We start from the raw sequence: 27,634 nt of genomic DNA, 5'->3' as shown, positions 1-27,634 counted from the left end.
AAATTTGAACTAAATTGGTAGCTTGAACCATTGAGCTCTGTCATTTAATTTCTAATGATAATCATTTTTGCATGCCTCTAGAGTTGCACTCTTCTTGTGGCCCTTATCTTTTTTTTTTAAATGCCGTTTAGAGTTATTATCTCAACCACAAAGTCCAGCCCTTTGTATTACAGAGGGGATTGTTTATGTAGCATGATGAAAGGCAGCTTCCAGTCCCATTACTGGGGAATGATAGCATTGTCAGTCTGGTGATGGATTTCAGCTTTTCTGTCAGTCCCTAATTATTGATACCTCCTTGAACAAATGTGCTGGATCATTCTGCGTTCTTTACAGAGAGATGTCAACTTCAACTGCAGTGAGACTGAAAACAAAGCAAACGCCTACTGTAATCTGTCATGACAGTTCAAAATGTCATTAAAATGGAAAGCATTTGCAATAAAACAATAGCTCTTTGAAAAGCAAAAAAGGTACCTTTTGTAATGCTTTCACTTCCAGCTTGCCATTCGTGTTGGCTGCTGTGTATGGTTACTGTGGTGTCTTTGGCAGATCCAAGTCTATTCATAACCTGCATTGTCAAATGTTCTCTGTCACTCGCTTATTGTTGTTTTTGCTTATTTACCATGTTTACAATTCCAACAGTGATGCCATTTTAACCCCTCATGGTATACAAGGATGCAGTTTTTCAAACAGTTTCTTGTTAAAATACATTTAAGAATGACTCAAGTACCAGTAGGAATCTGATCATTTTGATGACCAACCCGTACATTTCAAATCCTGTTTTGTGCACCTCATTGCAGAAATAAGAAAGTTGGCAGAATGGTATTTGTGGAACACATATGTCCCTTGTACCTTAAAGGATTAAACCACATAATGTGGTTTAGTTAGGATTTGGCTGTAAAACTGCACATTTTATGTAGAGACTCTTGCAGCTCTAAAGTGACTGTAGCATACCAAAAATATGAATGACGGTGGTGGTGAAGCTATGGAGTCTCGTGCTCTACTTACTAAAGAAAGACAGCAAAACAGTTAGAAGTTTTTACACGGGTGAAAATACCAACGAACCTACAAGAAACCTACAAACATCAAAAAGAGGATATTAAAATGTTTTTTGGAAACATTACTGCACTTTATTTTTATCCTTTTTTTTTTTTTTTACAGGCCTGAAGACTTCAAAATGAAATAATGCAGAATCCTTAACTGTACACTCAGGAATTGAGGTTGACGTTGACTTTTATGACCATAAAATAAACCATGTTACTTCTCTCTTGTTTTTATTCTCTTATTTTTAGAATTTAGTTTCATTTTAATTGGGGTGGGGGGTCACGTGATGATGTCAGAGTGAGTGGACGTGACTTGCTCCTGTAACCGATAAGCAATTCAATATAATCTGAGCATTTGCAGCATAAGACTTTCAAACCCAACATAAAGAGAAGTCTTTCAGCAAATGCATTAAATATTCTGCTCCTTCAGCAACAACAGAGGATGAAAGGGAAAACATGTCTGACCTCTTTACAAAGCAGATTGGAGACAAATCCGGTAATAGGTCAGAGAATTAAAGAAGGTACAGGCTTCATTACAGGCTGTGATACAAGTCGTGGATGAAGTAAAACTAGCGTAGAAACTGCAAAATAAAATGTCTGATGTGTGTTCAAGAATCGTAACGGACCGCACATCAAGTATCGAAGACAAAATGGAGACCATAAAAAATATGGTCACGATGACAGAAAAAAAAAGGAGAAAGTTTGATGAAGCACAGAGGCTTTGCAGAGAAAGGAACTCTGTACCCAGCAATATTAAAGATTGCAACAGAAAAAAAGAGCCTGTACGATTCACAGGTGCAGAGGAAGCCAAAGAATATGTGAAGAACGGGGCAACTCAGTGACAGGCTGGAGATGCAACTGCAATGGCACGTCGTAGAAACACATGAGTGCTCCCTTTGGAGCGTTCAAAAAGAATAAAGTAAGATAACATTACAAGTAAGATAACATTAAGACTTTAAAAGAGAACTGAAATTGACTGGCTTAAATAACTATTACTCAATGTATTTTTGGAAACCTAGTTCTGCTAGATGTGCCATGTCATTGTAAGTTAAATGAACAAAGTTATACTAGTAGAATACAAAAAAAGAAAGAAAAATAAAGAAAACAAACACAACATTTAAGACTTAAATGGAAGGCAAACGGTCTTAAGTTTTTTTTTTGTATATTTGTCTATAAGCACAGCTCCAAGGCTTTGGAGGGGAACTACAAGAAAAAAAGGAGACATTTTAAGTCGCATTATGTGCAAGTTAAAATGTGAAATGATGTTGAAAGGCTATTTCTGCTATATGCCAATAAGAAAACATTTAGTTGCAAAGCAGAATCATAGAAGTATAGATACTTGGAGAAAACATTAATAAAATAATAATGTTGCCCAAGTTAGCACTAGGACAGGTATTGTTGTTGGAGTTTAAAGTTTAATGTTGGGATGGGATTTTTTTTTCATGATTTATTGCTTATTTAAAATATACTTATGATGCTGTTGGGATCTTGAACACTCTGACACTATAAGTACACACACTTTGTTTTTGTTCTTTTTAGGGCTACTCTGATTTAACAGATTAATCGGACTGATTAATTGACAAAAGAGTTGATCGCAGACACATTTTTTTTACGATTTAATCGTGCAGAATTTTATTTTTGTTTATAAAATAAAATCAACCAATTGAAGATCTGCATTTTCTCCACAGCAGTCCATCGTAAGTGTGTGTAGGCGGGACATAAACAGTTGAAGGTCTCTAGTAGGTTTAACCAATGGGAGAGATCTGCCCCTTGTTATGTAGGTGTCCAGTCATGAGTAAAAGGAGGCAGGGCATAAATATGCTAGAGTAAGGGTGTAATAGCTGAATTTCACGCGATATTGCTTATTATAGAGGCCATTATATTGAGAACTTCAAAGTAATATTTCAAATTGCTTTTTTGGTAACCAAATCGACTACAATGTCATAAGACATGGAGACACTGTAGTCGATTTGGTTACCAGACAATTTTCAAGGTATACACCACAAATGCCTGAACTGACATAGGAAGGGAAGGGATATACTTGCAACATTCAAATTATGAAAGGTATCCATGGCTTACTGGTAACTCAGTTTAAAAAAATAATACTCTGGAACTGTCTTTTGTTCTGTACAGAAAAGGCGATATGGAACAGCACTGGCTACAGCAATGTAGGATATCTAACAAAATCAGCACAAAAACATAAGTCTTCCCAAAGTCACTTGCGAGCCGAACTTTTTTAAAACCCAAAAGACACGCTATTCGACGTCCACTTGATCAACCTCACGATTCAACACAGCCCAGCAGTTTACAAAGCTAAAATTACAATTGTTAAAGGCAGGGTTACTTCAGCAACAACGATTTAACTATCAAATTACATACAATACACTTACCTGGTTATATGCTGAGTCACCCAGAAGCAGCACTGGAGTTCAGAAAACAAGCAGACACACAGCACGTGTGGCCTCAGTTGCAAGGTAAACCAAAATGGTAGATTATAAACAACCAATGTTGGAAATGCAGCTAAGCTATCTTGTGTTATCAGGTATGTGACCTACAGTTTCCCAAAAGAATGGTTGTTCTGTGAAAATGTGTTACATTTACTAAAATAATAATAAATGCTTTTAAAAAGACCAAATCCCCATTGGGCTTATTTTATTTATTTATTTATTTATTTATTTAAGATTCTGTTAATTTTTCAAATTACTGTGCCAGACAGCCGCTATATCGCTACCTTTATTAAAAATGTGCACAGATTAATCTACAGGTTAGTCAACTAATGCCCATAAATTAACCGATCAAAAACGTTAATCAGTTGACAGCCCTAGTTCTTTTGTCTTGTAGTTGAGTGTTCTTTTGAATAACGCTCAGCTGGTATATGAGGGTTTAGGTAAAGAGCAATGTTTGGAATGGTTATCTGATTTTAATGGTTGGAGAATAATTGGAGCTGGGCCTGGGTATTACACTGAGTCAGGAGGACTGGGAAAATCTTGATATGAATAGACCTTGGAGTCTGGGAGGAAAGTTCTAGAGACAGCTCAGTGATTGGGATAAAAGTAAACGCTGACCCGGCACTGTGTCTTTTACACAAAAATCATTTTGAAGGAAGGGTGGAGGATAAATTATTTAATTGGATTGTGCTGGCAGTTGCAACAGCTAAAGAGTTATTTTGTGTCACTGGAAAGATCGGACCCAAATCCCATATGAAGAATGGTACAATATCTTAGCTGAAACAGCATCCTATGAAAGACTGATACACAAAATACAAAACATAATGCAGGTGTTTGAAGAGGTGTGGAATCCCTTTTTAGTTGGGGTCCACAGGGTACAGAAATCACACACAGAACCTAGAAGCAGTGTAGGTTAGATTACTAGGTACTTATTCTCTTGTACCATGCCAACCAGTTTAAGCTCAAAATAGGACTCACTACTGGTAAACCTAAGAGATCGATTTATGATACCATTGCTCTGGGGTGGGATGGTGAAGGTGTTTTATGTTTTATTTTATTGTGTGAGGTTGATGGACAATAAATATAGAAACTGCTGTATGTTTGCATGTTCTGTTTGATGCATCTGTGTACAACAATAAAAAAAAGATGATTACAAAAAAAAGTTTCATTTTATTTCAAACTTCAGTTGTAGCTTAATGTAATGTCATTATGAGGAGAGGCTAGCAATGTCAGAGTAAAGATTTAGAAGAAAAAATACCAGTTTCTAACAGCTACATAGCAAGTTTGATTTTTTTACCGATGCAACACAAATGTATCTACATTCAGAAAAGGTAGCACAACTGCTGTATTCAGCATTGCTCTATCAATGTCTGAATCACTAGGTTGTAGATACAGCTCATCGTTAGGTTTACGAAACCCTGACAAAAAATGATCCCGTTTGTTTTAATGACATGTAAGGTATGTAAGTGTGGTGTGTTTTTACATTGTAACATACTACAGGTATTAGGGTTATTACCCCAAACCCAATTACCATCACCCACACAACTGAAATACAATGCAATAAAAAAGAACTATAGTACAAATATTTATAGTTGTACATCTCTTTTATTGGTTATACAAATGAGAAATAAATCCTAGATTAGCTTGAAAAACTATTCTGAATACCTTTACAAGTTCTACTGTACACTCCTTTATTATTTGTTTTTTGGCTACTGTACCTATAGGCAAAATTATTGTATACAAAGCCAGTGGTATTTTAAAGTATTTGCTGAAAGCTCCCCAAACGAAAAATACATTCACATAAAAAAAAAAAAAACAAGAAATGTAATGTATTCTTTTGAGGTTTCAGTTTGTTTTATTGAATTTTTTTTTTTTTTTTTTTTGGAAGTTTTACAAGCATTGCCATAACTGACAACACATCAGACAGATTGAAAACACATAAATGCATATCCTCAAGATCTGTTCTGCATTATGTTAAAATGTAGATGTTGACACCAGTTTTCTGCAGTGGATACCAGGGGCCAAAAAAAACAGTCCTGATGGATTCTTTAAACTTAGCTCAAATGGTATTCCTGATTTTTAATGGGTACCTGCATGTGAGGGACAAACAAACAATGACTGAATGTGTTTATTGTACTGACAATTATAATTAAATAGCAAAACTAACAGATGTAAATTACTTATTTGTACATGTTCCTGAACTTCCTGTTTTTTGTCATTTGTAGATAATCCCGACATTTGTAGATACCCTGTTTATTGCAAGCATGGTAAACCCTGACCAAAAGTCTAGAAATTAAACTGGTCACCACTTATTATTGGTAATCTTGGAGTATTCCTGTTAAATGTTAAGATTTACAGCATCAAAGTCAGCATCTGATGTCACCATGTAAGAGAAGCTCGCCAGAACTGAAGAACCTGAATTTCACACACTCGCAATGCATGTAAATGTTCCTTTTGAAATGGTTACAAACAGCTGAGAAACAGATTATTTCTGAAAATTTGTATTATTACTGTTATTTTTTTTCTATCTATTTTGAGTTTTCCCAAAAAAATCTTAAGAATACCTTAGCTATTATAAAAGATCTTTAGATACTAAATTCCAAGTTATTGTAGTAGCGAAATGTCAACATGTAAAACCCAATACAACTAAACTGTACGTCATCATAAAATTATTATACAAAAGTGGTTTCCTACACAAGAAAGTATAATAGGACTGCAAAAATCTACAATGTGTCCATATAATCATCTTGTTGCATTTAGTCATTAAGCCACATGCAGGTTTGGGAAAAAGAACAAAAAAAAAAACGTTAAACTTGTACAACCATTCATTTTTTATTTTATTTTAAAAACTATTAGGCACTTGCGGCTTGTCCTTTACCAGCATGATCCAAAATGTTACAGTAAATAATCTGTAAACATTTCATAATTCCACATTAAGACTACAGCATGAAATACAAATCGAAATATCCGTTGTGCAGTTAGTACGCATGCTTTAGCTTTTAAAGAGTCATGTTGGTTGACTTGGCCTTCCTTTTTGCGATGCTCCTGGAGACGCGGTAGCTTCCTGGTGACCTCACCTCAGTGGTATCTGTCTCAGGATGAACTGGGCGGGGTGCTGGGTAGGGGTTTTGGGGTTGCTGAGGGTAGGAAGTATACCCTGCGTATGGGTCCTCCTCCTCCTCCTCCTCCTCGTAAGAGTCATGTGTTTGGGGGTAGCTGGGAGGTAACTGTACAACTCGATCGCTTGGGTTACCATATCCACCTTAACCCACCACCATACAGAGTTTGCATATGGTTAGCAAAGGGTGGGGAGGGGCAGAAAAAATACAAGCAAATCATTATTAAGGATATTAGCTTCACGAATATAATTGTATAATTTAGGTCACTTAATGTGTCTCTTCAGATTATATTTTTTATAAATATTAAATCAGATTAAAATGATCTAACAAGGACTAAGTACAAAATACAAGGAAACACCATAGAATGCAAAGATTAGACAAGCCCTTCACCAAAATTAAAGAAGGGATTCTTGAAATAATGAGACTGCATTTAATGTACATTTTACTTGAGGCTAGTAAGCAAGAGGAATGTGCAAGTTCATTTACTTTGTGATAGCAAAATGTGTGATAATTAACACATAAAAGGGGGACTTCATTAAAAGGTTGTACAAAGTCTTTAGGTGCTTGAGTTGTGTACAAACATACGACACACTTGATGGCGAAAAAGAAAATGTTCGGTAGTGGTGGTTACTGATGACTTTTCCTAGGATGGGATGAAGAGACATCAACATGGCTGCTCGTCCCTTCATCTAGCTTTAGGTGTCTTTTTTGTGTTTAGCAGGCACAGATTATGCTGTTCAGTAGTCATTGTCATACTGTTCTCGACCTTCGGCTATAACCCATAGGGGAGGGGCAGAGGTACAACAACAAGGCAGGAAAACAAAGAGAAACACATACCACAGGTCAGTACACAAACAAAAAAACACAAACAAGCTCATTGCTAAATTACTATGGACTCCACCTGAATGCAAAACCTACAGCTAATCACAGTCATTCACAGTTACATAGACAATCCCACCATTCTGTGCTGTGCTTTAATGCCCTTTCACAACTCTAAATGGACAACAAAGACTTGGCTCTGTACTACACATTAATTAAATGCTAGGGCAGCACTGCTAGTAATCTCAAGTGCATTCAGTTATTCTACTATTGCATGCACACAGACGTACATTTGGCTCTAAAGGTTGATCTCTACACGTCTACCCAGCATTCAAAGTTAAAACAGCCCTTTGATTGACGTGTTACAGAATACTATGTTGTTGTTTTTTTATTATTATTTGTTACTGCTGCTGCTTCCTGCAGTTGTCATTATGCTGTAGTTTTACTTTTGAATACACTGGCATTTAGTTTTTTTTTTTTTACATGTTAAGATATTACTATGTTCTGTAACAATATGCAGCTTTATCATTGGTCTCAAACTAATGTAACTGTTTAGTGCTGTTCAGTACTGCCCTGAAGACTTGGTGACCTCCAGGTAGGGGTATATAAAGGCTGTGTGGTTAGAGCTCTGCATTGTGATACAAAATAGCAACATAGCTAAGAACTTCTTGGGGATTTCCTAGTTGCAACAAACATGACTTGATCAGATCAGTTTGCTACCAGTGGAATAATTCAGTTGTGCCGCAGAACGTTGTTTCAGTAAAAAAAATTCCACCCCCCCCCCCAAAAAATCCCAGGTTTCAGATTCAGAAAACTGCAGAAGGCAGAAACAAGTAACAAGTACCCTGAAAAACAAAATCATCACCACAGGGTCCTGTGCTCTTTTATTATGGTATTTTAAGGTGCTGCTACTTTAGTTACGGAAATGAACAGGTAAGCATTTGATATGTAAAATATGTTTTTTTTTTTTTTTTTTTTTTTTATCAGTTAATCATTTAGTTTATTTGCTCCCATCATCTTTAATCAAAATAAGCATTAATTTTATTTGAATATCGATTCAAACCCAGATTAATAGAGATTTCTAGCTTAAGAGTACATACATTTCTCTATATAAAAAAAGAATAGCTAGAAAATTAATTCTCATGAGTCCAATTACAATTATATTTCACGGCTGTACTGTGCTTGGGAATGAACTGCTTTACAAGCACAAGGCACTAAGTGAGCCGACTGTTAAATTATTCTCATCTTCTTGTAGTGTTAACTCTAAAAAAATGGTTATAATGTAGCAATGCACCTTAAAATACAGTAACTGGTGTTAGACATATATACATTGGACTAGACATAATAGCTTTGTACATAAACAAACACAGACTCCTAAGAAACGAAATGGTGTATATCAAGACAGCAGAGTTGTAAGAAACTTGCCCATTGTGTTCTGGGTCTATCAAATAACTAATTATAACAGGTCAAGAGGAAGACTGGTACTCACCTCCGACATTGTAACCCATACAGGATGAGGCATCACAGTATCCCTGGGGGCCAGCCTGGCCTGTGGAGCCGGGATTGCCTGGGCGTCCAGGTGTTCCTTGGTTGCCTGGTCTTCCTGGCTGCCCTGGGCTGCCTGGTCGGCCTTCACCTGGAGGTCCTAATAGAAAAAAAAAAGAAAAGGTCGCATTTGATCCTTTCACCTCTTTCTAAAAAGGGCTTGGGGTGTATTCTTGCTTAATTCACTTCATTACCCCAGAGAGTGTTCCCAAACACTTAAAATATATTGTTAGTTACCCTTTCCATATTTTATCTTCACACCTTTTCTGACTGCATTTGATGTTAAATTAATAAATATAATCAAAAACACATAACAATAGGTATGAGACTTCTGGAAATATCTCAACTGTAGCTGTTCAATTGAGAATTTAATGATCACTGTCCAAGATTACGTTGCATTTAATTGTGGAAGTCTAAGATGGATAGTATTACCAGTCACCACCTCAAACCTAATGTGTATTAAAGCTAAATCAGCTAAAACACAGAGACCTAGGACTCTGAGAACCCTTTGAGAGTGGGAAGAGCTTGAGATTCTGTGCACCATAGTTGTTCTATTATTAGCATCCTTGTAAATGAATTGGACTGCAATGGATCAATGTTTTAAGGCACTAATGAATACTTATTTTGTGATGTTCCAGTAACGACTGTGCTATGTGGGTGAACAAAGATGATATATATCAACATAGTATGTGTAACATATTTTTGGAATGAGGATGTCCATTACCTGGTGGTCCCTGTGGTCCTCTGGGTCCCAGAGTACCGATGCCTGGGCTTCCTTTCTCTCCCTTGTCTCCTGATAAACCTGTTGAATGAGAATCTCCATACTTATTTCCAGGTGTCAAAATGATTTAGTGCTGTCAATACATAAGTTTATTGCCCAGAAAGTATAAAATAAATCATGTGTTTATATTAACAATTGCCGTTTTAAAATCGGACTACGGTATCGGTATCTACATTTAAATACCATTCATAATTTTTATATAGCAGCTTAATCGTGGTTGTGGGTGTCGCCATCTTTCTGTTGAGCAGCTCAGCAGCTCTGAGAGTCGGTGAGATCGATGAGTCACTGTTGAGCCAATGTTACGCGTCACTAGCTCTCAGCGTTGAATTTAGGAACGCAGCCTATGTGAGTGTGGCGTCTCTTGAAAAGTAAAACGTGGTATTTCGAATCGTTCCTAACGTTGTTCTACCTTACGTTATGGATTATAAACACAAATCAGGAGCGCAAAAACACAGAAAAAGAAGATAAAGCAGCCCAACTTGAACAATATAAGTAGGGTAGTTGGACTCTGTTTGAATGTGGAGTTAAGCCTAAAGAAGATCAGGCAGAACCGCTAGCTAGTAGTTCAAAGCAAACTGTTGAGAAAAATACGTCAGCTGATGATGATAATATTATTGTTGAAACAACTGATTTTAATATGACAATAGTCCAAACTAGTGTTGAACAGGAAGAAAGAATCGATATTCAAAACAGTAACACTGGGATTTATACAGACGCGACTGGCAAAACAAACAGTGTTAAAATATGATATCGAGATCCAAAACAAAAATGTAATATTGCATGAAACAGAAGTCCAATTAAGAGAAGATAATGAGGAGAGAGGTTTTAAAGTGAATGTTTTTATACAAGCTTGTTGACTGTGCCATTGCGGGTTAACACATAGCCAAAGATCAGTAATTTTTTGTGGTTATTTTTGGAATTCACTGATCCTCAAATTGAAAACTTGTGTTCAGTATTCTGCAAATATGAGAACGATGTATCCACGGACATCATCGATTAAGTGAAAAACATGAAAGCAATTTATAAGGCAAACTTTGGAAGTGCACCTCTCAAACCATAGAGCTGTTAAATAAACTTTGACAGCTTAATTTTGAATTTTTCCTAATGTCACTGTAGCTATGCAAATTTTCTGTACTATACTTTTCACTGTCTCTGAAGCCGAAACTTTATCTTTTAGCAAAATTAAGCAAATCAAAAGCGTACAAAGTTCAATAAGAAAGACTTCATGGTCTCGCTCTTTTAGCTATTGAGCACGACCTTGCCAGGTCATTGAAATTTGAAGACACAACCGATGATTTTGATGCAAAACAATCCAGAAGAGTTGCATTTTAAGATGCCTTCCCCATTCCGATATTATGTAAGTATTTTTACCTTTTTAAATACCTGTTTAATTATTGTATATTTTAACTTTGTTGGTCATATTCAGTTACATCTTGTATATTATCTTGTTTGTTTATTACTCATGAATCACAATGTTGTGTTTATTTACTTGATGTTAGTTTCAGGTAAGTTCTTACTTTGTGCTTTTTTAATCCGTGCTGAACTGGAGAAAACTGACAAAAATAGTCAAATATACCCGTACTCAATTTTTTCGTAAATTACTTGGTTTAATGCCGACAGGAGGAGAACCGTGCAGAATTAGGTAAACTGCATTATTCTCCTACTGTAGCTGTCATCTTTCAATATGCCTTGCAGTATATTGTAAACATCTGCTTCACACACCATGTAAATTTGAAAACCGCACTGTGAACACAAACAGACTGGAAAAGGACCAAAAAAAACGAACGTGGTCCCTTTGCTTGCAGTCGCAGGTAAGTGTGAACAGCAAGCACATGTGTAAAACTTACAATAAATATGTAGAAGTAGTAGAAGACTTGCTAATACTCTAAATGATAAGATATAGATAAGAGATAGTTTACTGTACCTGATACAGTGACTTAATTTGCAGGAGTGTTTCTGAATTAAGTCAGTAACATAACTGCAGAGATTCTAAGAGCAAGATATTGCAAAATCCAGCTGTACTGATCATTCTCAGCTAGAGAAAGGCCACAGCTCAAAGGGTCATGCTACATTCCAAACACTTTGCAAGTACTGGGTTGAGCTATGCTATGGATTACAGGATCTTCTAACTCGGTCCCTTTCTCCTACCATAAAACTACTACACTGACAGATTTCCACAAATGACATGAAAACAAATTTACAAATAACAATTATAATTATATAAGGCAACCAAACACAAGGTCAAATATTTTTTGACAAAACCTAGATTAAACTTTTCAAAGATGAAAATGTTAAGTGAGTTACTTATACAGAAATTTAGGATGGCAATATGTAGCAGTATGTGCTTTTCCTCCTCCTTTGCCAGTCTAATGATCAATCCAGGTGTTGCAGTTCTTTAACATCACACTAAATAACCAGGTCATCAATAACTTTAAAACGCTTTCAAATAAAAATAGAACATAAAGAAACATAGTAATTCATCAACCCCTATAGTACTTAGTTCACCACTGAAGAAGTTGATGGACTTTTAGTCAGAACATGATACTATTACTGCATATCATTTTAGACAATAATTTCTTTGAAATGTAATTCTACATATTAATTTACAATATGTTCTTAACTATTTTCCTTTATTTCTTTATTAAGATTTTAATTCCTGTATAGTTGTAGTACTCTGCTTTGACTAGGTGGCCTAACAACATGTAACAATACCTGACCAATTCACACCTGTGCAGGCTTAAAACTACAAATAGTTTTCTTTCAATAAGACTAAAGAAGGAAAATTAACATCAGCACAGCACTCCAGTAACATAAAATCTCACCAAAAAATATTAAGACACTGATAAAATAAAATAAAAACATTTTTGTAAATTACTATCAAGCTTCTTTTTAGTACTACTAAAAAATTCCTCCCACCCATTAGAGATGTGAACATTTCCTGCATAAGCCCTTGTTCCGTACCTCTCTCCCCAGGTCTGCCTGGTTCGCCGTTGTTTCCTGGGAATCCTGGTCTGCCTGGCAGTCCTTGCTCTCCTGCAGGGCCCCGAGGTCCCAGGCGACCTGGCTCTCCAGGGGGTCCAGGCACCGCACGCACCGACACAGACTGGCTGGGGATCTGGTTCAGGACCGAGTCATACCTGGCCATGTGACCTGAGGTTACAAGAGGAGACGTGTTCTGTGAGCATTAGCATGTTTACTTGGTGCTGGTTCATTACTGAATGAAGGCAGACAAAAACTATTTAACTTAACAGTAAACATACAGAGTTAAAAACCTGAGTCATAGAAACACTTTATTATTACATATATTATAATTTTTTTATCCTTTCTTTAGTTTTTTACATTTCAGTGTTACTGGTGTACTGGTTTGTACTGACTACATATTAGAATCACATAAGTGCAAATTTATATTTAATTTTTTTTAATGCGAAACTATATTACCTTGGTTATTTCTTTGCTGGTTAAAGAAATCAGGTACATGTTTTTATGGTGAATGAATGCATAAATCATTTTATTATGAAATCATTGTGTTATGTTAAAGGTTCAATTGTACTTACTTTGAATTAGCTGTTCACAAACTTGTCTAGCGATGGAACGGACCACAGCCTGGGCTTGCATATCACCCTGCACAGAGCAGTTAAACAGAAGTTAGGGACTATATATATGTAGTGTGTGTGTGTACTAAACCAGGGATCAAATTATTTTGTGACTGTATAATTAAAATCTGTTAACTATAGTTAATAACACGATAATAAAACAATAGATTACAACAAAAAACAAGGTAAAATAAGAATAATGATAAAAACAGTAAGTATTTACCATGGTAAATTTACACTGGTAATGCTGCACTTTACTGTAATGTTATCATGGTATATCGCAGTAAACTTTTAAAGGGTTTATTATTGACATAATGACTTTTTTCAATATACTAAAACTGGTTCACAATTTTCTTTATTTGGAGTTCACTGCACTACACACTGCAGACTATTGACTCATTCAATCTTTTATCTATGTTAGCCCACCTAAAAGCGTACACTTTTATTGACTGCTACTAGAGGTCTGAAAAACAATTTGAAATCAAACAAGTGCAACACTTACTCTTTCACCCTTGTCTCCTTTTGTACCAATGGGGCCCTGCAAAAAAAGTAACAATTACATTAAGTATATAGCTTGAAAAGAACACAGACTATTTATAGATCCATTTTGCATCCTTATTAATGCCAGGGATCTGACTAACAGCTGTGCATACTTCTGTACACAGGATCAATCGTTTTCTGTAAGAGACTCCTGAGAGATGCTAAGCTTTTAACACCTTAATTTCCCTTTGAAACACCCTTGAGAGCTTCCCTGGAGCTGGAGGGTGTCACAACACATATCTACTTGTGTTCTGCTAGACAAACTCTGTATTTGGCACACTTCAGCCACACATGAATTAGTCTGAGGCAAGTCACCAGAGTTGTGTCATTTGTACACAAGACATCAATATTCTTGTTTATCACATTCACCAATATGTGCGGATTGAAGGTACTGTAGTATCAGCTGCAGATGTATTGTGATCACAGCCTGTTACAGGTATAGTAATGGTCCTGTCTTGGCAGGATGTTGACAGGCAAATCATAGTACTACCAAAAGATTTAGACTGTCAAGCCTATGACTGCCAAGAGACAATACAGATAGCACATCTTGCATAAATCAGAACAGTTATCTCCTTATAAACTCAATACGCCCTGTAGTAAATCACTTAATTATACTATTAAAAGTCATCACAGATGTAACAAAATAACAAAATGTTATTTGGATGTACAGAAAAAAAGGTTTCTATAAAATCCTTTTCACATCCTCTTGAACTTTCTGAATAGACCAAAAGTTGATCCAAGGGTTCCCACAAGACTAAAAACTATTATTTCACAGTAAATTTTTCCTTGAGGAAAACAGTTTGTTTGTGTAACCAGTTACTGTAGTTGGAATGAAAGTCACTGTATGGTACAGCTGAACTGATTTGGTCACTTAAAAGAAATGACATTGTGATACTGTCTTCCATTCATTTTTCAGTATATGAGCTCTATATTTGCCAACTGAAATACTGGCAACTGAAACCCACCATCATTATGATAACCAACCTGTATTACTTGTACTGAAATATAATAATCTTAACTCAGACAATGTATCTTTCAGTAAGCTGTCACATACGTTATCATTTAAAGCACAATGGGCATTACTACTTCAGCACTTTCCAGTCCAAGAATTATTTTTAATATCAAGAATGGAGCTGCCAAAACACTGAATCACTTAATATCAAGAAGCAAGACATTTTTGTTTTTAACCACATAGAATGTGAAGTTTGCCTAGAAGGTAGAATGCCTGGGTGGTCTGCAGATTTAATTTTTAAAGGAATGTGCTGACCGTTTACAACAGATATTGCTGAACATCTCTCCACTGTTAGATGCAAATAAAGTCTAACTTCACAATAACGAACCATTCTTATAACGAACCCCCCTTTTTAATGATCCTAGCAGCAAGAACCATTTTTTTCAAATGGAAATTAGGGCTATTAGAACGATCACTTTTACAAGATCTACCCAGATAAAATGATCCCGTTAGTGACTGACACTGAACTTTCTCCAGTGTGAATGTGTTATTCGCTCAGTGAAAACAAAGACCTTGGTAGGCTAATTCGAAGAAAAGGCTGATTCATAACCTACTGTAATGTGAATCATGTGTGATGTATGCAACGGTTGCCATCTTCACACAAACTGCAACCATGGCAACAGGCGTGAGGAGGTAACAAGATTGAAACAGCGTGCACTGAAAAAAGCATGGAAAATATGAAGCAATATGTTTTTCAAGAGTAATTATTGTATTCTGCTTGTAAGTGTACTTTTTTTCATTACAGTTTAAATGTTGATCAGTGTGAAGATGTCTTGAAAGAACTGCTGTATTCTGTATAAAGATGTTCAATTCAATTTGGACGTTTCTTCATTATTCTGATGCAGCAAATTGCCAAACCCTATTATAGTAAACAACCTGACATAACGAACATTTCTCCAGGTCCCAGGGGGGTTTGTTATAATAAAGTTAGATAGTATGTGTATTATACACAGCAAAGCACAAAGAAATGTAGCTCTGGTTCTTTAAGATACGTCCTAGATTCATTCCTGGGGTAATATTTTCAATATTCAATGTACAGCAGTACATTAACTGCCAACAATAAGTGGCTATGTAACAGCGGCTATGTTCCAGTTGAAATCCAGATCTTACCGCTATCTTTGAAACAATTTTTGCTAGTCATCTTTTTTTTTTTTTTTTTTTTTTTTTTTTTTTTAAATGCAGGTTGCTTCCTAGTTTTCAGTATGGATAGTTAACTGAAAATTAAAAAAAAAAAAAAATTGATCTTGTGACTGCAGGTCTTGTGTAAAATACATTATCCTGGCCTCAGCCCACAAAATCTCCAACACAATAGACACTAAATGGCACCCAGGGTTTAAAAGAGCTTAGACCCTAGTAAACCCCTTCACTTATGAGCAATAAATATATTTACATTTTACTAAGAAATCAAATAAAAACTGTCTGCCAATGGTTGAACTGAGGTAACAGAGATGCATTTCTGTAACAAGCTGTATGTGTATTGAGACCCATGAATTTTAAATGCAGGACATGAAATCCTCAGCAGCAAATTGTATCCCTCTTTCATTTCCCAACCATTTTCAATCCAAGGCTCTCCAAAGCCAGCTATGAATCAAGCCCATGACGCATGCCCTTACAGAGGGTGTCCCAACACCTTAACTGAAAGGGTTGTTGGGGGTGTGGAATTGTCTAAGTATATGCAGCTTTTCAATAAATTAATTTAATAACACATTGATTTCAAAACAAGAAAACCTGTCCTCCCTCACATTTACAATTGAGTACTAATCAAAGGTAATTAACTTCTGCACTGAGTTTTAAAAGCGGAAGATTATTTTCCTCACACTGGGGCACTGACATTTTTCCTGCCATACCGAGGCAGAATGCTTAAAAAGATAATGCAACAAAAGATACTTTGATGTGTTTGCCAATAAGAAAGGTGATATACCAGGTGCATGTTTTTACAGGCTACATTGTTTTGCTTTTGTTTTGTATTTTCTTTCAATTCATGGTTTCCTTATTTAACTAGCGATTCAATTCCGAGTTCTGGAAAGAGGCCAGGTAGGCAGCAGGAGGGGCCAAAATACTACATTTATGAATCAGAAAACAAGAACGGTACAAGCAACAACCTTTTTAGGTTCTGCCAATGTCTGCTTTGATTTCTGTGTAACATGGATTGTGTATATTATGTACATTTTCCTTACACTTTTATCTTACACTTTTATTTGTATTTTGTGCCATGCAATTTAAATGTTTTAAAGCTACTCAGGTAAACGGGGGTCTGTTCAGTCAAAGGAAAACTACACTAAAACATTTCTGTTGCACTTACAGGGGGTCCCTGTTCACCCAGGTGTCCTGTGGGTCCACTCTGACCTATGGCTCCGGGCACTCCTGGGCTTCCCTAGAGGTTAGAGACAAAGACACACACACCCCCCCCAACACACACACACACACACACACACACACACACACACACACACACACACACACATTAGGATCATACAAACAACTGTGCCAACCACAAACCAAACCAAGAAAACAGTTACCCTTTGAACGTCAAATGGAGTGAAGTATGAATAACACGCTGCCAATGGTTCAGACATTCTAGCCACATGGAACCATTTGACTGATGCATCACTCCCGAAGGGCTACATTTTCATTTTTGGTCTTATTGTCTTTGTCCTGTTCATTATGTTACAATAAAAACTTTGCTTTATGCAGTGATACTTTGACTGTGGGTTGCCAACTTGTTTGGATTTACTTTGTACATTACACCATGTAACAAATTTTTTGTTTTTTTTTGTTCCTGGGTAGTAAGTGTTATTTCCTAATTGCTTATGCCTCAAAAGTATAGAAAATGGCTATTATTCCCCACAAACTTTGCTTTTGTGACCAGGACAGTGATATTTAAAAATATCACTATTTCCAATGGGAAAACAGGCAAATGTGTGTCTTTTCATTCACATAAAGTCAGAAAAAAACAACATATGAATCCAAATTAACATGTATTTATACTAAGTAATACAAAAATGACTACAAAAGATTTAGAAGCGAGTAGTTTTTCGAGATTTACGATTATACTGTATTTACAGTATAATCGTAAATCTCGAAAAACTACTCACTTCTAAATCACTTCTAATGTGTTACATAGTGTTATTTTCTGATCCAGTAATAACATCCTGGTGACTTTTTAAATCGCAGAAAGGTAAAAGCTCCCAAATATGTTTTCTCACTAAGTACAGCTGGTACATTACAGTGTAACCATTAACCTGACCCTAATACCAGTTTACCATGGTATTTTTGCACTTTACCATGCTTTTCCCATGGTAATACCAAGTATTAACCATAATGTACCCTGGTTTACCATGTTTATTAATATGCTTTACCATTCCTCACTGTTCTTTACATTGCTTTCTTATGCTTTACCATGCTTTCACTATGCTTTATTACACTTTGCCATGCTTGTACTATGGTAAACTTTTATAAGGGGTCCCCCTGCTACACTCTGCCTAGTGGATTTAAGAAATACATCAGTACCTCATGTGAATACATGTTTTATTTATTACATTCACTTGAGGCAGAATACAATTATTCTAAACAAGATGAAAAGTACTGTACATTAGTTAAGTATGTTGTAATAGTTCATACCCATATGAAGGTGCATTACTTTCAATACCCCTCTTGTGAATGTTTTTGATTATTACTTACAATTGGCCCTGGTGGACCAATTTGTCCTTGGGGTCCATCTTTGCCAGGCAGTCCCTAGAATATGGAAACAAATGAAAGAGCTTTTAACAGTGTACATACTTGACATTCTTGTATTCTACAGTTTTGGTTGTATTGTTTATTCTCAAGCAGTTCTCACGGTATTAAGGCCTGCACATATTAGCACTGTTTTATAAGACTGGCTCAAGGGAGTATTCCTTTGGCGACATGCTAAGGTTTCGGCTATGGTCACCAATTATAATTAACATCTCCTTCCGTTAGATAATTTATAAACATGAAATTCTTATTTTTTTAAATTCCCCTTGAATAATCTGGCAATCTAATTATTTATGAATAAGCACAATAAGAAAATCAATAACGTCCCGCAAACAGGTAATGGTAAAAGAGCCCTTGAGCTGGCATCTCAGAATCACTGACAAGAATACCATCCATTCAGAACCACACCAAACTGCTGATTATTTGGAGACATTTTAAAGAGGCAGATTAGATATTTATTGTAAAATGTTGCCACCCACCCTATCCAAACATTAGGTAGCACATTTTAACCATTTGTGTCTCTGTCCTACTTGCTGCTAACTACATTTTTTTTACCTGCAAGACCCTACTACTACTAACAAGTTGCATGTTATGCAGGGGACCTGGAACAGAATAAATATAATCAAACTGTATACATGAGAAAGACTGGGTGCACCCGAAACTACTGCTGTACGACCCATATTAGACAGCTGGTCAATGTGTAGATTTCTGCTAAATTCAACTAAATTTCATTCGTCAGATTTCAATTTGCATGGCTCATTTTACAAATGTACCCTTGTCCATGAACTGAATGACACATTTGTCCTTAAGCAGTCCAGTGGGATAAAGAGATTTGGAAAAGGACAGAACCCATTTAAAGAGTGTTTGATAGATATCTCACAAAGTCATTTTAAAACCAAAACTAGTCATTATTGCTCATTGCAGATAATACATTTGTATTATGAAGTATACGCTCTCTTGTTAGTGTACACATAAAAAAGGCAGTGCACTATAGAAAAAGGTGCAGGTGCGTGGCTAAGTATGTGAACTTGCCTTGTGCACTGAATGTATGCCTGCCATAGGACTCCTAAACCCTGCTGCGTACAGACTGGGACTGCAGTAATCACACACCAGCAATGAATTTTGTAGACATTAAAGGTTTGCTGTCATAAAGGGGTTTAACAGTAGAATACGGGAGAAAAAATCTGTCCTGGGAGATCTCCGGGTCCAAAATACGAGAGACTCCCGGTGAATACGGGAGAGTTGACAGGTCTGTAACGGGCAAAATGGAAACTGTTTTCCACTTCAAGTTTTTGGAAGTCCACCATCCTGCCGAGTATAGACCAAATCCACTGTGATAATGGTCAAAGCACACACAGCGATCCATATGCAATTTGTGATATAGACACATTTATTGTTACATGTTAACAGCATTCTGTATGCTTCCCTACTGTTGTTATTCCTTATATCATTATTTGCCATAATTAACTATTCCATCAAAAATGCATCTGAGCAGGCTGATTTCCTGAAGTGAGGCTGGGACGCATATCAGTGTTGCACAGACGTTAGTGCACAGCACAAAGTTAACCTGTTTGTTCACCTCAATTCAGGAAAAATCAGACATGCTTTTCAGAAGCATTTTAGTTAGTAAGCGCTGCAAATAATAACAACAAAACAACATTCATACAGTTCACACACAAAAGAATAGTAAACAAGTAAGAAATTAAATATTAGGAACATCTAGTAGTTGTAGTTTAGTCCCAGTTTCATGTACCCATACTTATCCATATATACTAATCCACTATTTCTCAGAAAGCCATCACCCATTATGTTTCTTTGTACCAGCTGTGACTGAAAGCTTGTTCAATTTTCCGTCACAGAACCTACCCTCTGGCCTTGTGTACCATCCCGTCCTGGGGACCCACCAGGACCAGGAACACCCTGAAAGAGGTAAGAGTAAAGAACTAAATATAAAGGAAACACATTTAGTCTAGCCACAGATTGTGAGGGTGTACACCAAACACCTGTTAGCTACGAACACTTCCAAAGTCTTACCCTTCCTTCGTTCAGTTAGTCTAATTTAGAGAAACAGCTTGATGTCAAGAACACAAGTCTTGGCAAGTTTTCCCCTTGCTGATGGCTAAAATGCATGCTGTCAGATCTGACAACAGCCCCGGGCTGTGAAAAATGGCTCAAATGAGGAGCATAGAAAAAAAAAAAAAAAAATTATCACTCTTTTGTGGTCATAAAATTGAATTGCTATTACCACCAGGAAATAATTTAGTTAGTGCATCTTGCTTTGAATAAAAAAAATAAAATAAAAACGAATTACATGGACACAAAGTACTCAAGACATGTACCTGTAATAATCAACATTTAAAACTGTTTTAATGTTTCACAATCTGAACCATAGCCAGGCATAAAAAGTATTTATTTATTCTCGTAATTGTATTAAAAGTATCCAGCTGGTGAAGGAGTAAAACTCCTAAATTAGCCTATTTTTCAATAACATCTGCTTAAGGTTCAGTATAACTGTTATTATTCACTACCTTAATTTATATTACTATGTGAAATTGGCATGAAGGGAAAGATAGACCATGATCATTAGGTAGATTAGACAGTCACACGTTCTTTTACTTAAGGAACAGGCTCTGTAAATACTGTAGGCTAATCCAGACAAGATTCGTAAAAGTTGAAGTTAGTTGATTTTAGAAATAGGGGTGTGCAACTGCTACTTCTGCCCCCTATTTTGAACAATGGATTTTCTTAATCTCAGTATGAACTTAATAGTTTTAACCAGTTTGTAGTTTATGAAAAAAAGACCTGTCCAAACAATATTTTATAACTACATTTCTTTTGATGAGTGGATGATTTCACTGACCCTGCTTATGCACTAACCCTAGACTATCTAATGTTATTTTAGGTAAGGTAGTCTAATATTTTGGATAATCATGTTATGTGAAACCAGACGTAGGTGTTTACACTTATGCATACAGCTATATATTGTAATATTAAAAAAGAAAACAAATATTGAAAAGGTGATATTAAAAATTCATTACCGGTGGGCCTTGAGCACCAAGACCACCCTTTTCCCCCTTCTCTCCAGAGGAACCCTACAATAAAGACCAGTGAGATTTTAAAATTCTTAAATAAGAAAAAGTTATTTCATTAAATGTAATACTGCATAAATAACACATTACAGGCTTAGTCAAAACAGTTTTTCAGTATGTTCCCAGTACGTGGGATAACAAAATTTCCATAGCTAGTTTTATTAAATTTACAGGATAAAGCCTTCACTAGCACAGCCAATCAGATGTGAAATACAAGATAGCCATAAAAAGTATTCATAATATGTGGAATAACTATTATACTAAATGTCATAGTTTTGTCAAATTTTGGAAAGCAGTTCCTGAAAATACAGTATACCGTGGCATTAATCAGCAGAGCAAAATAAGTCACCACAAACTAGGTTTTTACACACTCAAGAACTTAAGCTAAGGTTTACCACTTTTAGTTTTAATTTAGGGTTGAAAGTTTGCTTTGTCAAACCTTAAGATGAATCAGCGTAGCTCCTTTTGTTAAGCTTGCCTGTTTTACCTGCTGAGACTGTATAATATATACTTTGCTTTTGTGTGAATTGACACATAACTCCTTACTGCTCTGTGGAAACTTTTCAAATAGCTAAACAATGGCAGCCAATTGTTTTTTTTTTTTTTTTTTTTTTTGGTCCAAACACATTTCCATTTCTTATGTTGCTAGAATGTCATAACAGCATCCATTCCCTCTGTAATGGACATTCCCGCTAGATAATTGACCTTGTTGATTAAGTGCTCATACTAGGACAATTAAAGGTTTCGTGAAATTATATGAGGGTCATAATTTTTAGGTGTGTAATTTAATAGCAATTTGTACTTGTTTGCCAAGCAAAATAATGTCTTACATACATCTGGATCAACCTCATCCAATAACTATAACTACAAATCAATTCCATAGCTAAAAGGTGCGCAACCAAACTTTTATCATGGAACGCATATCCAGAAAACTAGTTTAGCCTAATGTTTATAGTGGGCCACACATTACTAAAGAATAACATGAGTTTAACTCTTAGCTGCAATATACATAGGCATACATATATATATATATATATATATATATATATATATATATATATATATATATATATATATATATATATATATATATATATACACACACACACACACATACACACACACATATATATGCAATTTTACTTAGGATTACTGTTCATTTTATTTCGTACTGTGTGATACACATCACAAATAAAAAAAATACAAAACAATTCAAAACAAGGCATTAATATTGTACTTTTATACCGTATACACACACAGTGCACAATAAATACAAAGCAATTTAAATATCTATTATATTTTAGCAGACCAGTTGCTCATTTGTAGCAGGCAGTTGTAGCATGTCACTTCCCTAGCAACAAGCCTCCTATGTTGGGAATGGATTATTTCAATGCAGTGAGTTTGTGCATTTGAGAAAGGAGAGGAAGACTAATTTATCAGTTGGAGACAAGCTGATGAGAAGCAATTACCCTCCACACTACGAATTAAAATGGTGTGCTGCTTTTTATACGAAAAATTTGAAAAAGCAAGTCAACAAAGTAAAAAAAAAATATTTACAGGCCTCCCGAGTGGCGCATCCAGTAAAGGCGCTCCGTGTGGAGTGCAGGATGCGCCCTATAGCTTGGATGTCGTCAGTTCGAGTCCAAGCTATTCCACTGCTGGCCGTGGACGGAGGGCTTAGGTTGGCCAGGGTGTCCTCGGCTCACTGCACACCAGCGACCCATGTGGTCTGGCTGGGCGCCTGCAGGCTTGCCTGTAAGCTGCCCAGAGCTGAGGTGGATGCATGGTGGGCCTGCAGTGTGTAAAAAGAAGCGGTCGGCTGATGGTTTGTCTTTGTTGCTCCCGAGTCAGCGCAGGGGTAATAGCAGTGAGCTGAGCCTCAAAATAATTGGCTATTTCAAATTGGGGAGAAAATGATAAAAAAAACAATTGCTGACTATTACATTTAAAAAATGAATAAATAAAAAAAATATTTAGGATATATTCATAAGTGAAATGGAATTAACACACCGGGCCGCAGTCATGTCCCTACAAAAAAACAAAATTTCGCTAAGGAAAAATAAAATATACATTTTTTACAATCTTTGACCATGAGGTTTAAATATTGAAATATTCTTGTGCAGACCCCCCTCTTTCTACAACCCCAGGGGGGCTGCACGCTCAGGAGTATATTACAGAGCTGTGACATTTTAGTATGATAGCTTTAACAAGTGCTTTGTGGATCTTACCGAAGGTCCTTGAATGGAAAGCCCGCTGGGTCCCTGAGGGCCGGGAGGTCCCTGAGGTCCAGTGGAGCCAACTTCACCACGAGGCCCTTCTGGTCCCTAAGAAAAAAGAGCTCACTTTACAACTGAGTATGCTCAGCCCATTGTCAGAGATTACTTTGGAAAAGCACACACACTACCCAAAAGAGGTTCCTTTAAATAAATAAATCTTCAAAATTTGTCTATAAATCTGAAACATGTATATGTTGCACCCTCTTTTTCATAATGCGTCAGTTGATATTTTTCATTCATGCTAAAGTACTGGAAGGAAATTGGATGTATTAATAAAATTAAAAAAATTGCAACATTCTACTGAAACTCCTCTCTTCCAGAACCCCCAAAACTGTGTTGACTACAGAAGAAAAATGAAGATTACTTACCACTGGGCCAAGTTCTCCACGCTCCCCTCTTGGGCCCCTGATACCTGGTGCACCCTACAATGTTTTTTTTAAAGCATAAATCAATAATACATGTATTTTCCTAATTAGCAAGGGTTTTTAGGGCTGACACATTAATTTTTAAGCTGACAGGAATAAAGAAACAAGGGCCTTGTAGTAAAGCGCAGGTGACATAACTGTGAATGAGAGAGATCACAAGATAATAGTTGTCTCATTTTCAAAGAGATGAATAGCGTATGCAGTATTGCTAATTTTCCACTGTTTTGGGCATGTCCCTCAATGGCCTAAAACGTTGAAGTTGAGCACAATTTTTTAATAAATGTAATCATTTATCCAAAATATTAATCTTGTCAGATGGCACCATGCACATTTCTTTTCTGCAATTAACAGGATTGCAATAGTACGGAGTACTGTGATAACTGAATATAGATCAGCATCAAAGTGAGTATTGTGTTATTGCCCAACACTAGTGGAGATAATTGATTTGATTTCCCTTTATTCTCCAGCACACATGCTTGTTAACCATAATCTCATGTCAAAATAGTTACCCTTTATTTATTAAGATGAGAATGTTTTTTTATGACACAGGAATAACTGTTATTCTTATGATAATGCTCTGGAATTCTGTCTACATTTGTTGCTAATATTTAACAGCATTGTAATGTTTCCGCATGTCTCCCATGCATTCACCCGGACCTCACCCAGCCCCTAAGACGGATATGCAGCTCCTTACCGGTGGTCCAGAGGGACCTTCAGGTCCTTTGCTGTCCTGAGAACAGGTGCAGGCATGTGGCATGGCTGGGCAGTCTGCTTCAACTCTCTGAAACATAAAAAGTGATCTATTTAAACAAGGTATGCGCATTAGTAGCATACATTACCCCAGTCAAGAATAGAAATTACACTTTGCACCTACTTGAATGTTATAATATTCCAATAATTTCTGATATCTCAGCCAGTCATTAGCTATAGGTCAAATGACATCTAACTGAGACCTAGCATTCACAATGTGTGTACCAACTTTGTGAAACTAATGCTCATGCAAATTGCAATCAAATTTAAAAACTGTTTTGACATGACAATAATCATGGACAATAATATCAATTTCAGTGCAGCTTGTTTCCTCCAACTAAAAGGGAGAGGTTTGTAACTGAATGCATTTTCTTTAATTTGCACCCTTACCAGTCCTGGGATCTCACAGCACTTGTCTCTGCTGGCCCAAGATGTGGAGCAAACTATGTCGAACATCTGCAGCTGTAACTGTTAGACATGAAACAAAAGAATCACATATTTCAATTACTCAGGAAGAGACATATTACATTGTTTTTAAAGTATATACAGCAGTTGTAAACATACTGTTTATACAGAATATCATCAGTATCATAGAATCACATAAAAATCATAGCATCACACAGAATCCCATGACAGCAATCTTATTCCATCTACATTCAGCAGAAAACATCAAAATTTAAGAAATAAATCAGACAAACTGCACAGTTCAATAAAAACTTCCTTCATTTAAATTGACATGAAAGTGCAAGTTACAGTATTTTATTAAAATCATCTATAAATCCCTTTTGTTAAAGCCTGAGGCCACATGTAAAGTGCATTCAACCAAAGCCTGTTTTCATGCTTTTACAGAACTACATCAGCATGTTCACACGATGTACATTTCAGCCTTCACTGGAAGGTGGAGTGGAAGGTACACAGTAGAAATAGGTAAATTGGTTATATTCTTGTTCAGCTCATCAATCTTAAAAGACTATATAGACCCCACTGCTATACAGTTAAACCCTATTCAGTTGGCTCGTTTTTGTAATGTTGCCCTCCAAATCCTGCAAATACCTGCAGACTGTTCATTCTAGAAGCATGCTGTAATTGAAATACCTGAATTGACGGTTTTTGTGAAACTACACACTAGTTACCTCACCAAAGTTGGACTACCACCAAAATGTATGTACCTATTCTACAAACTTGCATTGATACTCAGTATGAGTAAGATTATTATTTTTTTTTTGTTTTGTTTTTTCCTTTTGGATATACAACAAAGGTTTAAATGATTTAAAAAAAAAACAAACAAAAAAAAAACACATTGATTTCAGGACATTACAGAAAAAAGCCATTCTTCGGCTATGTAGAAAGAAAAGTAAACACAGTGCAATAAAGTTGTTATTTTTTTTTTTTAAATCACAGAAAAGGTTGATTGTTTTGCTGTTTAACAAAACTGTTTATACATTAGGATTCAGTGCCCTGTGTTCATACTACATCTGTTACTAATCATGGAGAATAAAAGGATCAGTTTAAATTACTTGATTAGTCAATACAATTGGACCACAGGTACAGATTCGCAATGGACTAATCCATTTGGTGAATTCAGGGGGATTGTGTATTTACAGTAAGAGGCCATTTCTTAGTCATTCATAACTGGCCGTGATTGCACTTTTCTCCTCTTCGTGATTGAAAACAATAAATTATGCTATAAATAAATGTTTCCATTACACATTTCCACATGTCCCCATCCCTCAATAGCTGCAGGGATGCTTTTAAAAAAAACAGAATTAAAACAGCAATTCAGTACACTGTTTCTTTGTTTTATTGTTGGAATCCCTTACTTGGTAACTGCTGAGTTCCTGTTTGATCTTACATTCATTCAAAACACCCAGACAATAACACCAGGTCATATTTATTCCATTCGCATAGGAGTCTTTACCACAAAGTTTCTACAAAAATGTATCCTGTTGTGGTTACCAGTGACAAGAAATAACCCCCATCACAAAAGGATGTTTTGCTTGAAGGGTCATGATTGGAGATGATGAGTACATTGAATACAACACCAACACACAAAAGGGCACTTCAGACATGTTTAAATAGTAGCAAAACACAACCTCAGCACTTCAATTAATTCAAGCGTTAGACATGTTTGTGGCTAGAATGTATGCCAAGTTAGCACAAATCACTGTTCAAACTTGTAATTAAAGATTACTTATTTTTTAAGTTTAATTTTAAACTGTCATATTTCATAACAACCTTTTAGCAATCTTCCAGTCTAGGTTATTTAGATCACAGTGTGATTTACCTTAGTCCAGATGCCTACTAGATCAAATAAAGGGGGAGGGTGGGGGGCTAACATTACCATCAAAGTGAGTTTCTGATTAGCTAGGGGGTATTTGTTTCTTCTTCTTTAATTTTAGAATGTCTCTATCTGCATGAAATACTACACACACACAGTACCTAGCCATATTTTTGATGAGTAAG

At 36.1% G+C, this 27,634-nt stretch overlaps 2 protein-coding genes across 4 annotated transcripts in view; one reads left to right on the top strand and one right to left on the bottom strand.

Annotated features, from left to right (window-relative positions):
- LOC121313291 (39S ribosomal protein L13, mitochondrial) overlaps positions 1–1,266 on the top strand; it is a 46,002-nt gene extending 44,736 nt beyond the window's left edge. The window contains exon 7 of the mRNA XM_041245674.1: positions 1,159–1,266. Coding sequence (XP_041101608.1) covers positions 1,159–1,183 — 25 coding nt within the window. The 3' untranslated portion in view covers positions 1,184–1,266. The remainder of the gene's footprint in view (positions 1–1,158) is intronic.
- Positions 1,267–5,094: 3,828 nt separating this feature from the next.
- Positions 5,095–27,634, bottom strand: part of LOC121313290 (collagen alpha-1(XIV) chain-like) — a 78,509-nt gene continuing 55,969 nt past the window's right edge. The window contains exons 34-47 of one of the 3 annotated variants that reach the window (XM_041245670.1): positions 25,562–25,639; positions 25,116–25,202; positions 24,365–24,418; positions 23,949–24,044; positions 21,670–21,723; positions 20,498–20,551; positions 18,578–18,631; positions 17,199–17,270; positions 13,847–13,882; positions 13,306–13,372; positions 12,713–12,901; positions 9,695–9,772; positions 8,915–9,070; positions 5,095–6,749 (exon numbers count right to left, since the gene is read on the bottom strand). In XM_041245670.1, the coding sequence (XP_041101604.1) occupies positions 6,487–6,749; positions 8,915–9,070; positions 9,695–9,772; positions 12,713–12,901; positions 13,306–13,372; positions 13,847–13,882; positions 17,199–17,270; positions 18,578–18,631; positions 20,498–20,551; positions 21,670–21,723; positions 23,949–24,044; positions 24,365–24,418; positions 25,116–25,202; positions 25,562–25,639 (1,338 nt within the window). In that variant the 3' untranslated portion in view covers positions 5,095–6,486. Of the gene's footprint in view, positions 7,379–8,914; positions 9,071–9,694; positions 9,773–12,712; positions 12,902–13,305; positions 13,373–13,846; positions 13,883–17,198; positions 17,271–18,577; positions 18,632–20,497; positions 20,552–21,669; positions 21,724–23,948; positions 24,045–24,364; positions 24,419–25,115; positions 25,203–25,561; positions 25,640–27,634 lie in introns of all 3 variants that reach the window. The other 2 variants (XM_041245673.1, XM_041245672.1) reach the window with 2 other exon arrangements.

The sequence above is a fragment of the Polyodon spathula genome, chromosome 3 (genome assembly GCF_017654505.1).
Source record: "Polyodon spathula isolate WHYD16114869_AA chromosome 3, ASM1765450v1, whole genome shotgun sequence".
NCBI lineage: Eukaryota > Metazoa > Chordata > Actinopteri > Acipenseriformes > Polyodontidae > Polyodon > Polyodon spathula.
The sequence above is the reverse complement of the archived record's forward strand: the minus strand, read 5'-3'. Positions and strand labels throughout refer to the sequence as shown.